Here is a 15149-nt window from a genome sequence, read left to right as displayed (position 1 = left end):
ATCACTTTTTCAATCCAAAAAAGAGTGCTGTATACACTTTCCAAGCACAGTTTAAAACCACAGAGCAGATTAAGCAGTATCCAAAACACACTCTGGTTAGTCATTGAGGTGTAATTTACTTTTTTTTTACTTTGTTGCGGGACGGCGAGGCTAAATACACTCTTTGGGAAAAATTCAGACAGTCACAAGCAGAACAAGACAACAATTTAAAAGGTCCCATGGAGAGCAGGGTAAAGATTGATTTGCATATGATGGCTTGGTCCAAACTGGGGTGGCATAGTGGGCAAAAAAACTACGGACAGGGATGCGGCCCGAGTGATTACCACTCCCTAAGATTAATTCAAGCATTCCACCCATCAAGTTGTTTTTGCAATGATGTTTTAAAGCATAGGCCCCCACCTACCACGGATCCCCACCCCCCCAGAGAAAGTGAACTTTCTCTCTGTTTAACTTCTGTCTATTCTATTTCTCTCTCTCGCTCTACCTTCCTCTACCCCAGTCGCAGACTCTCTACCAGAGTCACGTTAAGTATTTTTGGGGTCCTTGGCAAGACATATTTGAACTAATGTTGAGTGAGCCTGTTAAAGTTAAACATTTAATTTAGTATTGTTTAGCATCACGTGGGCATGAATTATCAGGCAATAGGTAATAAAAATCAAATGTGTTCCTTACAGGGGCCCCGAAAATATATCTTGCCTGGGGCCCCAACGACTTTAAGATGACACTGCATGATCTACCTGTGGAATTAGCAAACGTGTGTACATCTTGGGGACCATTGTGATTTATATGAAACTGGACAAAGTTGGGAGTTGGGAAAAGGAAGAGGTTTTGAAGTGAGATAAAAATTACAATGGACTTGGATGGTAGAATGTGGATAGATGTTTCAATTATATCAGTCTTCCTATTTATATTGAATTAATTGAACTCTCAAGTGAAGGATCTATATTTATTTTATTTAGTATTATTTTCACACTTCCTGTAAAGGTATTTTGATATTGAGAGCAGGGGAAATTTAGTTAATCAGGACATAATGTAAATACTTGTCAGATGATGCATGTTTAGGGAGAACGGTGCGTTTTGCCTATTGAGCACTGACAATAAAGTCACAATAATAGGTTTTACAATGAAGCCTCGCTCGGGTTTCAGTTGACGACGCCGTGAACACAAAGGCGCGAGTTCAACATTCTCTCTTTTTTACAGAGACGGCGAGAGAAGATATTGGGTTCCTTCTGAGGGTCTAGAATCAGTCAGAGGTCTTCAAACTGGGGGGCCTGAAGTGATTGGGGGGTGGGGCCAGACTCTGGCCAAAATAAATATTATACAGATAACAGGCCTTTGTTTTAAGCAGAAGCATGTTATTGCAGTTTTAAAAAGGTGATAATGCGTCCAGCCCTTATAAATTTCCTGTACCTGGACACGTTGGAGGTCGGTGGATCTTTTAACCGAGTCGGGCTCTCCTCATCCTAAAATAGCTGAGTCATTCAGATCAATAATCAATAACTATTGTAGGCAGTAATCAATACTCAATTAATAGATCATTCTAGCACATCAGAAATCAATAACAGTTGGTATTTCGGCGCACCATGACCTTTCAGTCATGAATAACCACACCAGTTTATTAGAAGTTAGTGAATTTATGTCCCTATATTAACAAAGCTAGCACGATATATATATGTCTCAAGACCAATTGATATATGTATATGAACATTACTAGTTGTCCATAACGGCGGAAGAAACGCAATCTACGCAAAATCTGAATGATGATACACTCTGTTATAGCAATGCAAATCACCAATGTGACTAACTGTATTTGATTAATTGCATACATTCGGTCAGCATAACAAGATTTCAATTCGGCATGGTACATTGGATGTATACCTCGACTAACCTCTAATTAGCATCGGCATGTGGGACTTCATGCAAAACGAATTTAGTCGACACAAATTTGGAAAACTTATAGCTAGGGCCCTGTCAAAATAGCAGTTGGTACCTAAAAGGAAAAACACAATGCATAATACATTTATCCTTTCATATTTACCAAATACAATCAGCATTCAAGAAAAGTCTTCGTCCTTCAGGTACCGGTTCGATCAGCATGGGGCAAGTTTCAAAGGGGCAAAGTTAAGGGCAAGCTTCCTTGCAGCGGCAAGGAGAATGGGGCAAAGTTACTGCATGGGCAAGACGGGGCAAATCAAAGTTAAAGTCTCTAGGGTGAGAATTCTTAAAGTCTCTTTCTCTCGGATAGAGAAAAGGGTATCAGGGTGTCGTCCAAAATGGAGTCTGGCATCAGGCTTCAAACTGGCATCGAGGAAAATGGCTGACTTCTCTTTGTTCGGTGGGTTTAAGTAAGAAACATTCCAAATCTTGCAGGGTCTTCCATTGGAGGGTTCATAGGTTGGCTTCAAATTGTCCAATGAAAAATTGCCTTTTACTAGAACTTATTTGTGCATACATTAGCCTTGGAGCCTTGGAGCACAAGTTGTATCATGGTTTGCCAATTATTTTACTATCTGTACCTTCATTGTCCGCACCTGCAGAGACTGACCTTGTATCAAAGGGGATGAAACCGGCCTAGCACGAAACCTTGGAGATAAGTGTACCAGTCAGCTCTACTGGAAAAATACAACTTCAAGCAAGAATATATGTTTCATTAGTTCAAGGAAAAAAAACCACGCAGTTAGAATTTGAGACCAGGCAACTAGGCCAAAGCCTGTACTAAATTTAAGCTAAGCAAAACAGTTTTCAAGCAAGAAATCATGGCACACATTTGCAATTATGACGGATTACTACATTTTCAATACTTCATGATTAATAAAGCTCGTTTACAATGATGGCGAACTACCCCGAGGGCACATTTTCCCTCGTACATTATTTCTTTTACTTAACATCACTCTATATTATATGTTCGATTATGCAATATGTATGAATATATGTAGGACCCTCTTTTTCTGCGTCATCAAAGGTAACAGTACTTAACTGCAATGTTTAAATAGGTTTAGACATATTTAAACATTGCCATGTTTATAAAATAATTGTGAACAATTCTGAAGGGGGGCCAATGATTTTTATTTTTCAACTGTTGGGGCGTGGCATTAAAAAGTTTGGAGACCTCTGGCGCCCCTAGATGCTCTGCATAGTTTTCGAAAACAAGTCGTACGGGCTTGATAAAACTAGTAAAACAGCCCCTCGGGAGCTGAATGAAGCAACTGAGGGCGTGGCCACTATGACGCTGAGCAGGTAAGGTAGGAATGAGTCCAGCGCCTCACCAGTCAGATCAGTGTGAGATACGGAACGGCGAGGATAAACTTTTATGAATTTCACGCCAGCATCCGCCCTCGGAAAAGCGAGCAGAAAACTGGGACCAGAAAAAACACAGCTCAAGAAAACTGGGAGCGAAGGGAAGACTTATATCCGTTCACTGTGAGTACCTTCAGCACGACTGCGTCGCTTGTCCTTAGCGAGCCACTCACCCCGCTGCACAACGTTAGATTAAATGCACTGAGGATGTGCATTAAATCGACTGGTGCTCTCGGATACGGCGCCATGCACAGATGGTTCCTTCACATCTGACATGGAGCAACTTCCGTAAAGGAGATTACGCCAAACCACTGGAAAAAAAAACTTTCTGTCAAGAATTTGACAGGCATACAAAAGAAAGGGACGAATCCCAGATTAATACGTAGCATGGAATACAGGGCAAAGCAGTGCTTTAAATGGGCCAGGACTGTCCGGTACTGAGTACCGGCACTTTTTTATTTTGAGAGGGAGAGTACCGGCACATCTCAAGAAAAACGTAATACTTTTAATTGGACAGTACCGGCACTTCTCAGAAACAAGCAGGTGCTCTGGCACAGAGTACCTGCACTTTTTTTTTTCCATTTCAAGCACTGGGGCAAAGAGTCTGGACGACTTTGATTATGCGGCAGGGGTGGACCAGGCTATGCAGAAGAATTGACTAAATTGTGCAGCAAAAAAGAGATCAATTATTTAGCACCACGAGGCACTCTTGTTTATAGTATTACTTCATTATTTTGTCATCTGTACACATAGTAACACTTTCTGGGCAAAGGTTTCGCCTTATTTTTTCAGATAAAGACGCATATTGTGAAGCAGATGATGGATTGCATGGAAAATGGAGCTAATCCATAACTATGCGGAAAACGCTGTGGCCACAGAAACCCATCATTCTATCAGTTCTGCATATTGTGAATATTTGTGAGGGCTAAATGCTGGCAATGCTGACTGATAGTCCAGTGTGGTAACACTGGACGCCGATATCAGCCTTGATCTTTAATTAGGGTTTGAAGCCAGGAATGGTCGTTTACCCTTCCATTCTTCTGAAGGTGGTACACTAAATAACTTTCAATAAGGTAACAATGACAGTGTGTAAAAATAGCAAAATTACAGTCTGAATCAACGTTTATAGCAATCATTGGCAAAGCAGTAGGTATGGCTTTAAGATGGTAAATTATGCAAGTACAGATATCTAGTTGAATCTCTGACAGTGACCTCTGTATTTAGCATCACATTTTTTTTTAATAACATAGTTCACTCATCTCCTATAAACAGATCTCGAATGTTGATGGGCTACAATCCTTCCATCTTCAAGCTACCTTTGGTCTCACAAATAACAGACTGAAAATTGTTATTCCTTGAGACTGCTCCTTACTAACGCCTAATATAATGAAATTACCTGAAATCGGGATGTTTTGCCTTATGCTTCCACCCAAAGTCAGAGACACTGCACCAGAACAAGTTTAGTGTACAGCAAGTCAGGGTGTGTGTCTCACCTGTTCTCAGACACGCAGGTATTTATAAAGTGACTTTGAAATGTGTCCAAAGCAGAAACCATGATCGATTACTTTACATATCTAAACACTGACTGTATAAATCATTAATGTAATTCATGCCAGAGAAGTGTCTTCTGTTCACTTTTTTTTTTTCAGTTCTATAGAAGTATTTGCTTTTTCCAGAATGTTGTTTTTCATGCACCATTTTAATCTTGTATTGTGTGTACGGTCAACTGGGTCGTCTGTAGGTGTCTGTGAGATCAAGTTGTGGGTGGGTATTTATTAGGGGGCACATTTGAGAGCTCTGGAATTGAGACTGAAGGTAGTGTGAGGTTCTCACAATGCCAGTCGGTGGGTCATAGAGGTGTTCAAAATACATGCTCACCCAATCCTGGCCCTCCAGAGACACGATCCACACCTTGGTGGCCGGTCCCTATGGCATGACATGGAGACACTTGCCACACACGATTTAAGACAACATCTTTCCAACCACACATCCTAATATGCTGCTCAGGTAGAGCGTCAGTGTCCCACATACGGGGTAGTAAGCACTATGTAAATGTTGCGAAACCATAAAATATTAATAGAAGAGCTGACAGCTGCCAAAGAGCCACTCAGGATCGGCCTACTAGCTGAGCACTGTTGTTGACAGGGAGGTGTCAGTAAAGAAAGGGAAGCTTCCCAAAGAGTAAGTTCCTCTGCTCTTCTCAAAGAGTACGTACCTCTGTACATGTCCTCAATCAGGTGTACATTGGGCTGTGACAGATAGAGCTGCCACGTCCTCCCCCGAGAGATAGGTGCTGAAACAAAAACACAAACTTGGAATTTTAAGTCCAAGAAGAAACATGTCAAATAAATCTGATGTTTAACACAGTTCTGCATTTGGAAAACAAAAATTGAGTAGTTGATTACATTCATGTAAGAAAACAAGCCACAGTTGGACTGTCAAGTGGCTAATTCCAGGTCGGACTTTTCTTTTCACCTCTTCCTGGCTGAGTTCTCCATTTTCTTCAGTAATTATAAAAAAAGAGAGGAGCTGCAGGGCATCAAGCTGTGTTTGCAACATGAAGTCTATTTCTGGTGAAACACACTGCTCAGACAAACGAATGAGGGGTTTAATTCACCGCCTGAATTTCAGTGTTGTGGTTCTAACAATTTTCAATAGTATGTTAGGTTGCGTAAATGCGATTTCTTTGGCATCGACCACCAAGAATGACTTTAAATCAGAGGGGTGAAGAGAGTAACACTTCTTGCTATCTGAAGAAAGGGCAACAACATGTGTATTCTTGTTTGGAAGAGGGCTCTCGGCTCAGACACTCCGACCACAGACCAAGGGAGCAGGCAGAAAATTAAAATACCCTCTACTTTGAACCAAAACTCTGATTGCACCTAACAACTAAACCTGCCCCTTCCTAGAAGAGCTCCCTTTCCTTTTCCAGCCAAGCATCTATCTATTCACCCTTTCACCCTTAAGCCCACCCTTCTGATATCCACTTTTTCACCTTTAGAGTCATCCATTTATTCTTTCATCCATCAACTCATTCTTCCCCATACCACTCTTTGGCATTCAATCCATCTTATCAAATATCTATCATCTATGCATGCATCCAATAATGCATCCATCTACCTATACATCCATCCATCCTTTAGCTTATACGTCCATCCATCCACCCATCCATCCATCCTCTTAGATTTCTTTTTACCTACCATCCCTTCACCTATACATCAACCTATCCATTCACTCATCCTTTAACCCACTATCAAAGATCAGAGTGCGGAATACCAGGGATGCGTTGTCATGATTCTACCTCATGTCTCTTCGATCTGCAAGCAGACACTCCCTGACTCTTTGTCTCACTCTCACAGGTTCTTTTTCATCCCTGTTTTCTCCATTCATCACTATTTTTCTGTCTTTATCTTCTGCCTTATTTTCCCCTTTTTATATTTTTAGCTCTCTTGCTCTGGATCTAAGTCTAATAAGAAAAATAAGGTCCTCTCCCAAAACATGAGTGCCGGAGGGCCCCACCTACCACCACCGGCTCAAAATAAGCACTGCCTACAACATTTGTGCAGCGATCAAATACAGCACATTACTTCTTCAAACTGCATTGGTCAACACTCTTCTTGAATTGGCAAATTGCATAGAAGTTAAATAATTGCACAAATTGAAGAGTAATAACTTTTATACCTTAACAATGTATCCTGGAGCTACGAAATATATATTTTAATGGTGAAATGAGTCGGGATTTTGTGAAATTATAAAGGACGTATTTTTGGTTGGAAAAGGCTACGGTTTAATCTCTTCTGCAGCAAAATTATATACAGCAAATGCCAACTACGACTGGAGAATCTCATGCTTAAACGATGACTTAACTATGTACCTTAACAACAGTTAGGTAAAGATTGTCTCATTACGATGATTTTAGGGAGCAACACATGTATTGTTTTCACCAACTTCTTTGTAAAAAATAATTACATTTAGCAATGTGGTCACACTGTGTAAAAGGCAGTGGCAAACAGGACACAAGGGTCTGTTTAGTTTTAGAAAAACTGTATTTACCGAGTTTCCCCACCCACTCTTCCTCATAGACCACCCTTTCCAGAAAGAAGCTACACTCATCAGATTGTAAAATGCACTGGATTGTGCTTCCCGGATCAGACTTGCCGAGAAAGGTGACTGCTGTCATGCCCAGGGCCAGTGGAATTATGCAACAAGGCAGGAGCACATTATGTAGCAGGGTGAACTCAATTAAATAAACATACAAGGAAAATTATGTGGCTAATGCGGCACATTTTGTAGCAGTATTACTTCATTATTTTGATAATTTCACGTTAACACTATTTAATTAATTTACGTTTAATGTATATTGAATTAATAATTAACTGTTGTTGTGGTCATCTCAAAATTAGCCAGCAGCTCCACCTCTCACCCTCCCGCTCCCTGAGCAGGGTGCTGCTGGGGGGGGGGGGGGGGGGGGGGGGGGCAGCAGGGTGCAGCGTTTGGGGGCGGGCAGATGCCGGGCTTCACGTTCCACTCCTCGGCACTCAGTGCATTGCCCAGCAGGTTCTTAAACGTTGCCCTAGGTGACTACAGACGCACTAGTAAACAACCCACAGCCCACGGCACAACAAGCAGGTTTGGGGCTGCAGGGGTACATGACTCCCTGACTACGTTGCTGGGCGGAGCCCCGCATGAGTTGCCTGCTGGAGCCCCGGAAAGGCCCTGCATTGCACAACACTGGCACGGCGCGAGTGCTATGAATGGGCTTTCATGTGGCCGTGCCACGAATTAAGAGCTTCTCAATGTCTTACCTATTCACTCATTAACTGTCGCATGCGAGCGGGTGCCAAGGCAAGAATGCGGCCATCCACTTCTCCAGATCATCTTTTAAAAGCGCGTGCCATAGGGAAAGTGACGTTTGGCTTATGGTTGGGGAACTTGATATGTTGTAAATAAAGCTGGCTGCATGGCATAGAGTGCACTGGCTGATGATATGCCACGAGTCTGTTCCTGCCCCTCGTCTTCCCTTCTGAATAACTTTTTGGGAGTTCGGGGTTGGGCAGCAGAGAGGCGTAGCCCTGGCTCTCATTAGGACCACACTGAGAGGCGATTTGGAAGTCTGCTACACTTTGATGCTGCCAGAGCAGAGCTGTAGCACAGAAACCTCCACACACAAACACTGAGAGGGCCCGCCAAAAGAACTAGTGGCAGGAACTGCAAATCTGTTTTATTGCGCAGCACTAAACAAGAGAAGTTGCCTTTTCATAAAATAACAGGTGTTGTGTGAGTTTTAGAAGTCTGTAGTGGAGTACTGCATACAACTCTGGGGGTAACAACTGGAGAACTGTGTGAAGTCAGGTGTTCGCTGTTTTGTCTGTCTGCCACCAGAGAAATGCTGCCAAGATTCAGTAGTGGCTTGTGGGGGAGAAGGGCAGGGTGGCACAGCACGTGGCAGGGGGAGGGGAGAAACAGCAAACAAAAAAAATAATAATAAAAACAGTACCTTCCCTGCTGCCTCTGCCACGTTGAGCCGCTCCGGTCCTCGTTGCAGGAACAGACTCCCAGCCTGCCCTGCGGCCAGTCCTAAAACTGCTTTCAGGCTGCTGCCATGGATTGGACAGAGCACCCAGCCAGGGCGCTCCCAGGCAGAGAGGGACCCTCTGTCTGCTGTCTCTCCAACCTGGCACCGTATTGCAGGGTTGGAGAGAGCAGAGTGCACATGTGTGTTTGGCCGGACCAAGACGGCCGGCCAAACACACATGCACTCCCCCGTCCCTGTCACGCCCCATGGCCCCGCAACATTTATTGTGTAAGTTTTGTAGCTGCCGCTGCTGACGGGGGTGACGCTTCTCCACCACAGGAGAGGAGCCGCTGCTGCCAAGATAACAACATTATCTTTAGTCCCTTGGTTAGAGGCTTTGCTTTCTGGAGAAAATATTTCTTGCAGTTTCCACCGCCATAGGGCTGTAATATTTTCATGATATGTAAGTGAATATCGCTACTCCTGACGGGTGCATCAAATATTCGTCTGTCCATTTCTCAGACTTGTTGTCATGGCATTTTTAAGGATTGGTCCCAGGACGTTTTTGAGTCGTGAACTTACATCCCTTGGTAGCTTTTTTATTAAAGAGTGCCATTGATTTCTTATTTCTGTGTCCCACATAGGCAGGAGGTCTGGAAAGGTATTATGGCAGTGATGTGCAGCTGAATTCATTTGTTTGTAAAGCATTTCTTTTCTGGCTTTCTCTATATCCGATATGCGCCCAAAGTTTGCTTACTACAGCCGAGGTGATACAGGTGTGAGTGCTTTGGTCAATAGAGCAGCACTTTACCGGTTGGAATCTTAATACTGCCAGTATCACTGTTAATTCATGTTTTCATTTAGCCACATGGGACAGCAGACACACTTTGTAACATTTTATCTGTCGCCTATACCATGCATTCTTCATATAGCGATTTCTTAATTGCATTGCTGCACCTTGTCTAGACATAACAGAACGTGCACTGTATTTCAATTTGTTGCTAGTTTTAGACTTGCATGAGAAGCCGTCATATGGGTTAATGTTTTCAAAGCTGAATACTTTTATTGGCTGCATGTTTTTGGTTCATCCAATGTCTTTTATTTAATGTCCTCGTGTCAGCATGCATTTTTTAGGTTCTTGTTTGTTGTTTTCCTCCACCCTTTACCTAATCTCCCCATAACTGCACCTATTTCAGGCATATTTGCCCGGGGGAATGTTTTTTTTCTTTGTTCTCCACTCTTTACCTAATCTCCTCTGTCATAATATTTTGCTTGTTGTGGCCCCAATTTTAAGGTTGAGTGCAGCAGTATTTCCAGGTAAGATTCATTCCCACCCAGCTTGGTGTGACCACACTGATTTTCCTTTCGTCGGGAAAACCAGACAGAATTTTACTAGCCAGAAAATCTAGCAGGTGCACTCAGGGTTAGTAATGCAGGCCCCTGCACCACCTGCAGGGAAGGGGGTTGCCCAACCCTTCAGAGGGCCTCTAAACCTTAATGGGGTCTCCAGTGACATAACAGAAGCTGAGGGGGGCCCCCTGCAAAGTACCTGGAGGCGGGCCCCTCCTCCCTGGGCCCAGTCAGGAGTCTGCCACCCGTGCACAGTGTAATGTGCTGAGGGGGCCCCCCCGGAACTCAGGGGCCCCCTTGCACTGAAGGGGCAGTGGGGGCCTTTGTTACACCACTACGAGTCTCCTTCCCCTCTAAGGCTAATGGTTATGGCTGAGATATGGGTGATCACTTGCCACTCATCAGATTCTGCAGGGGGGGGCATCATTTTGTGTTATGCCACTGAGTGCTATCAGATGAATCTAGGCTTTGGCCACAGCCCCCTCTTTACAGACTTCTATGGAACGGCAGTGCATGCCGGCACAGAGCTCCCCTGCCAGCCTAGATTCTCTGCTGTTCCCTGATGCCTTCACCCCCGTCTTCTGCAACCCCGCCTGCACAGAGCAGGTGGTAAATGGAAGCTTTTTGTCAGATGGGAATTTGGACCAAGGGAAGTATAGGTCTACGTGTTGTTCCCCAACCTGGGGACAGGTACTTGTGAAAGCTGGATTAATGCATTGGGATTCTTTCTGGAAACATTTTTGTTGACCACACGGAATCACCACACAAAAAACAGCCACCTTGTAGTTGCGATCTTGGGGACATGTGTACAAAAGCATTTTTGCAGTTGAAAACTGCTTGATTCGCAGAATCGGGCAACCAACCACAAAAATGCTTTTTTGTGAGCACAGAGCAAACATTGTGATTCTGTAACATGTTACTGAGTCACAATTTGTGTTTAGCAAATTCGTTTTCTGGAGGAAGTATGTTTAGGGTGTCACTCCCAAATACAGAATCGCAATGGTATGTAAGTGTGTATTACCACCAAATAACGGTTGCCAAACATAATTTCTTACCAACACCTCTAGGGTGGTGGTAATTGTTAGAAATGAGGTCTTTGGTTGACAGTCAGGTTACCCCTATTCAAGCAAGGATCCTCACTCTAGTCAGGGTAAAAGAGAATCACCCTCAGCTAACCCCTGCTTACCCCGTTGGTAGCTTGGCAGAGCAGTAGGCTTAACTTCATAGTGCTAGTTGTAAAGTAGTTGTACTAACACACACAGTAACTTCATGAAAACATTACAAAATTACACAACACAGGTTTAGAACAAGCATTTTCAATGCAATAGGTCTTGCATTTCAAAAAGTTTTTGGTAATGTAATTGCTTAATGTGTTTATCTCTGCAATAAATTTGGCTTATTTGTGAACAATTTTGTTTTTTGCAATGTAAGTGTGTTAAATTTGTATATAATTTAAGCATTTTGTTATGTGCAGTAAAATATGAATATGGTGCTATTTTGTATTTTAATGTAAAATGGTATGTAACTGAAAATAGAATTCCACTGTAACCACTGTATTATTATATTTACCAGTTGTGTAATAGTGTAATAAGGATGTTATTTTTGTTTAATTAATGTTTAAGTTGTTAGAAAGGAATGGAATTTAGTTATCTATTTGGTTAAAATGGTATAGTGTATTATGTTTTGACACAAATAGAGACACACAGGAAGAGTGACACGACAAAGAGAGCACAGAAAGAGAGGCTTGGAACTTGCAATAAAGGACAGTTGCACATAAAGAAAGAGACAGGGAACGTGTAGTAAACGATAGATGCACAAAAAGAAAGACACACAGGAAGTGTGGCACTGGGAGACTGATGAACTCAAGGAGAGGCAGACGCACAGAAAGAGACAGATAGGGACAGGGATACTGAAAGAGAAACGGACAGAAAGAAAAGCAGAGAGAGTGTGGCACCGAGAGACAGATGCACAAGGAAATACACAGCGCTTACTACAGAGAGACAGATGGACACAAATAGAGAGAAACAGGAAGAGTGACACAAGAAACAGATGCACAGAAAGAGAGACATAGGGAGAGTGCCACTAAAGAGAAACAGACAGAAATTAAAGCAGAGAGAGTGTGGCAGTGAGAGACAGATGCACAAAAGAGATAAACAGCGCTTACTACAGAGAGACAGATGGACACAAATAGAGACACACAGGAAGAGTGACACGACAAACAGAGCACAGAAAGAGAGGCTTGGAACTTGCATTAAAGAACAGTTGCACATAAAGAAAGAGACAGGGAGTGTGTAATAAACAATAGATGCACAAAAAGAAAGACACACAGGGAGTGTGGCACTCGATGACTGATGCACACAAAGAGAGCGGGACATGGCAGACGCACAGAAAGAGACACATAGGGACAGTGCTACTGAAAGAGAAACGGACAGAAAGAAAAGCAGAGACAGTGTGGCACTGAGAGACAGATGCACAAAGGAAATACATGGCGCTTACTACAGAGAGACAGATGCACACAAATAGAGACACACAGGAAAAGTGACACAAGAAACATGCACAAAAAGAGACACATAGGGAGAGTGGTACTAAAGAGAAACGGACAGAAAGAAAAGCAGAGCGAGTGTGGCACTGTGAGAGACAGATGCACAAAAGAGATACACAGCGCTTACTACAGAGAGACAGATGGACACAAATAGAGACACACCGGAAGAGTGACACGACAAGCAGAGCACAGAAAGAGAGGCTTGGAACTTGCAATAAAAACAGTTGCACATAAAAAAAGAGACAGGGAGCGTGTAATAAACAATAGATGCACAAAAAGACACACAGGGAGTGTGGCATTCGATAACTGATGCACGCAAAGAGAACCAGACATGGCAGACGCACAGAAAGAGAGACATAGGGACAGTGCTACTGAAAGAGAAATGGACAGAAAGAAAAGCAAAGAGAGTGTGGCACTGAGAGACAGATGCATAAAAGAGATCCACAGCGCTTAGTACAGAGAGACATAGGGAGGGTGCTACTGAAAGAGAAATGGACAGAAAGAAAAGCAGAGAGTGTGGCACTGAGAGACAGATGCACAAAAGAGATACACTGCACTTACTACAGAGAGACAGATGCTCACAAATAGAGACACACAGGAAGAGTGACACGACAAACAGATGTACAGAAAGAGAGGCTCGGAACTTGCAATAAAGGACAGTTGCACATAAAGAAAGAGACAGGGAGTGTGTAATAAACGATAGATGCACAGAAAGAAAGACAAACAGGGAGTAAGGCACTCAATGACTGATGCACGCAAAGAGAGCCAGACATGCAAGACGCACAGAAAGACGTATGCAGAGAGGAGTTCATTGAAGCACTTTATAAATAGATTAGATACTGGATGGGCCGTGAATTGGAGGTGAAGCTGTGAATCGCCCGAGGCTTTCCTGTCCTGCTGATTAGGAGCCCTGCTGCCAGAGCACGCAGGAAGGTAGACGCCATTGTAATAGGAGTTGCTGTAGCTTGCAAGTGAAATGTTATGAAACAAATAAACATTGTATAATTATCTACTTAACGGAGAGCTACAATAAATGCTCACAGTAATAAAAATATTATGTTTTCTTTTTGTGCATTAACAAGCAGCTTTTCAGCTTTTAAAGGTTGGATCGGTGGAAAAAAGGATAAGGTTTCTTTTTGGTACATTTACTTGCCGCTTTAAAGCTTTTAAAGGATTATGGGCAAGCCATTTTGAAGAAAATCAAACTTGCACAACGTACTTAAACACATGTGTCGTGTTTTACCGTGACCTTTATAAGCAAGCTGGACGTAAGTCTTACAATTACAAAAATGTGTATATTTGTCTACTGAACGGAGAGCTACAATCAGCGCTCACGGTGATCAAAACAATAAGCTTTACAGCTTAACTTGCATAAACACATGGATTGATTTTTATCGATCAGCGCACACGGGGATGAAAACAATAAGCTGGACAGCTCAACTCGCAAAAACACATGGGTCATGTCTTACCGTGACCTTATAAAAATATGCACGAGAAACGGAGTCATGTTTACTCAACATAAAAAAACAGTGAGGGGAGAGCAAGCTGGCCCTGGAAAAGCCCCCCTCTGTTTTATTCTGTTTGCAAAGGGAGCTGGTAGGGAGGAGGGTCTGAATAAGCACCCACAGTGTTGAAGTGAAACAGGCAACTGCTAAAAAATAATCCCTTACAGAAAAGATAAACAGGACATAGCGTAATTAACAGTACTTTGAGCTGCTCCCAAAGTGAAAAAAGGCAGGACAAAGAGGCAGAACTGACCACTAGCAAGCAAGGATTTTTGAAGGACACTGCAACTAACACATGAAAACGCTGGAACTCACAATATAGTATACTTAAAAGTATACAGCAGGCCGAACGCTAACGCTCGACCTAAGAATAGAAAATATTTATCTAAACAAAACAAGACTAAAATGACAAAAATCCACAATACACAAGTCAAGTTATGAATTTTTAAAGACTAAATCCAAAAATAGCGCTTAGAAACACAAAATGCTTCGATGAGGTGTTAACACAGAGTCATGACAGAGTCGTTCCCAACAATCCGACACCAGCGGCACCGGCCACAGAATCACGCAGACCCCCAGGTACAGTACCTTGGTGAAGAGTGAAAACAAATCGATGCGCGAAGTCGGGGATTGCGACGTCCGTGCAAAACATTGAATAAGCGCACGTCGAGTGGCGTCGGTCACAATGTGGTGCAGCGACTTCCACGGAGTCACGGACTTTGGCGGGGCTGCAGCGGTGTTGGGCCTGCGAAGGTCGTCGCGTTCCAGCGAAGATCACGAAGTCGGTTGCAGGTGGCTTCACCGGATTCAGCAGCGGCATTGGTCCGGAGTCGTCTGAAGTCGATTTCCTTGAATTTTCACCAGCTTTTCCTTTCAAGGGCCCAGGGACTGAATAGGGCACCACTTGTCAGGGCAGGAGTCTCAGCAGAGAGTCCAGGTG

General features: G+C 43.1%; 1 protein-coding gene across 3 annotated transcripts in view; it reads left to right on the top strand.

Annotated features, from left to right (window-relative positions):
• The first annotated feature begins 3249 nt into the window (after positions 1–3249).
• LOC138260368 (carbohydrate sulfotransferase 8-like) overlaps positions 3250–15149 on the top strand; it is a 186387-nt gene continuing 174487 nt past the window's right edge. For 2 of the 3 annotated variants that reach the window (XM_069208789.1, XM_069208791.1), the window contains exon 1: positions 3253–3420. In XM_069208789.1, coding sequence (XP_069064890.1) covers positions 3311–3420 — 110 coding nt within the window. In that variant the 5' untranslated portion in view covers positions 3253–3310. Of the gene's footprint in view, positions 3421–15149 lie in introns of all 3 variants that reach the window. The other variant, XR_011198845.1, reaches the window with a different exon arrangement.

Source organism: Pleurodeles waltl, chromosome 9 (assembly GCF_031143425.1).
Source record: "Pleurodeles waltl isolate 20211129_DDA chromosome 9, aPleWal1.hap1.20221129, whole genome shotgun sequence".
Taxonomy (NCBI): Eukaryota; Metazoa; Chordata; class Amphibia; order Caudata; family Salamandridae; genus Pleurodeles; species Pleurodeles waltl.
Note: the sequence above shows the minus strand (reverse complement) of the source record. Positions and strands in the feature narration are given on the sequence as shown.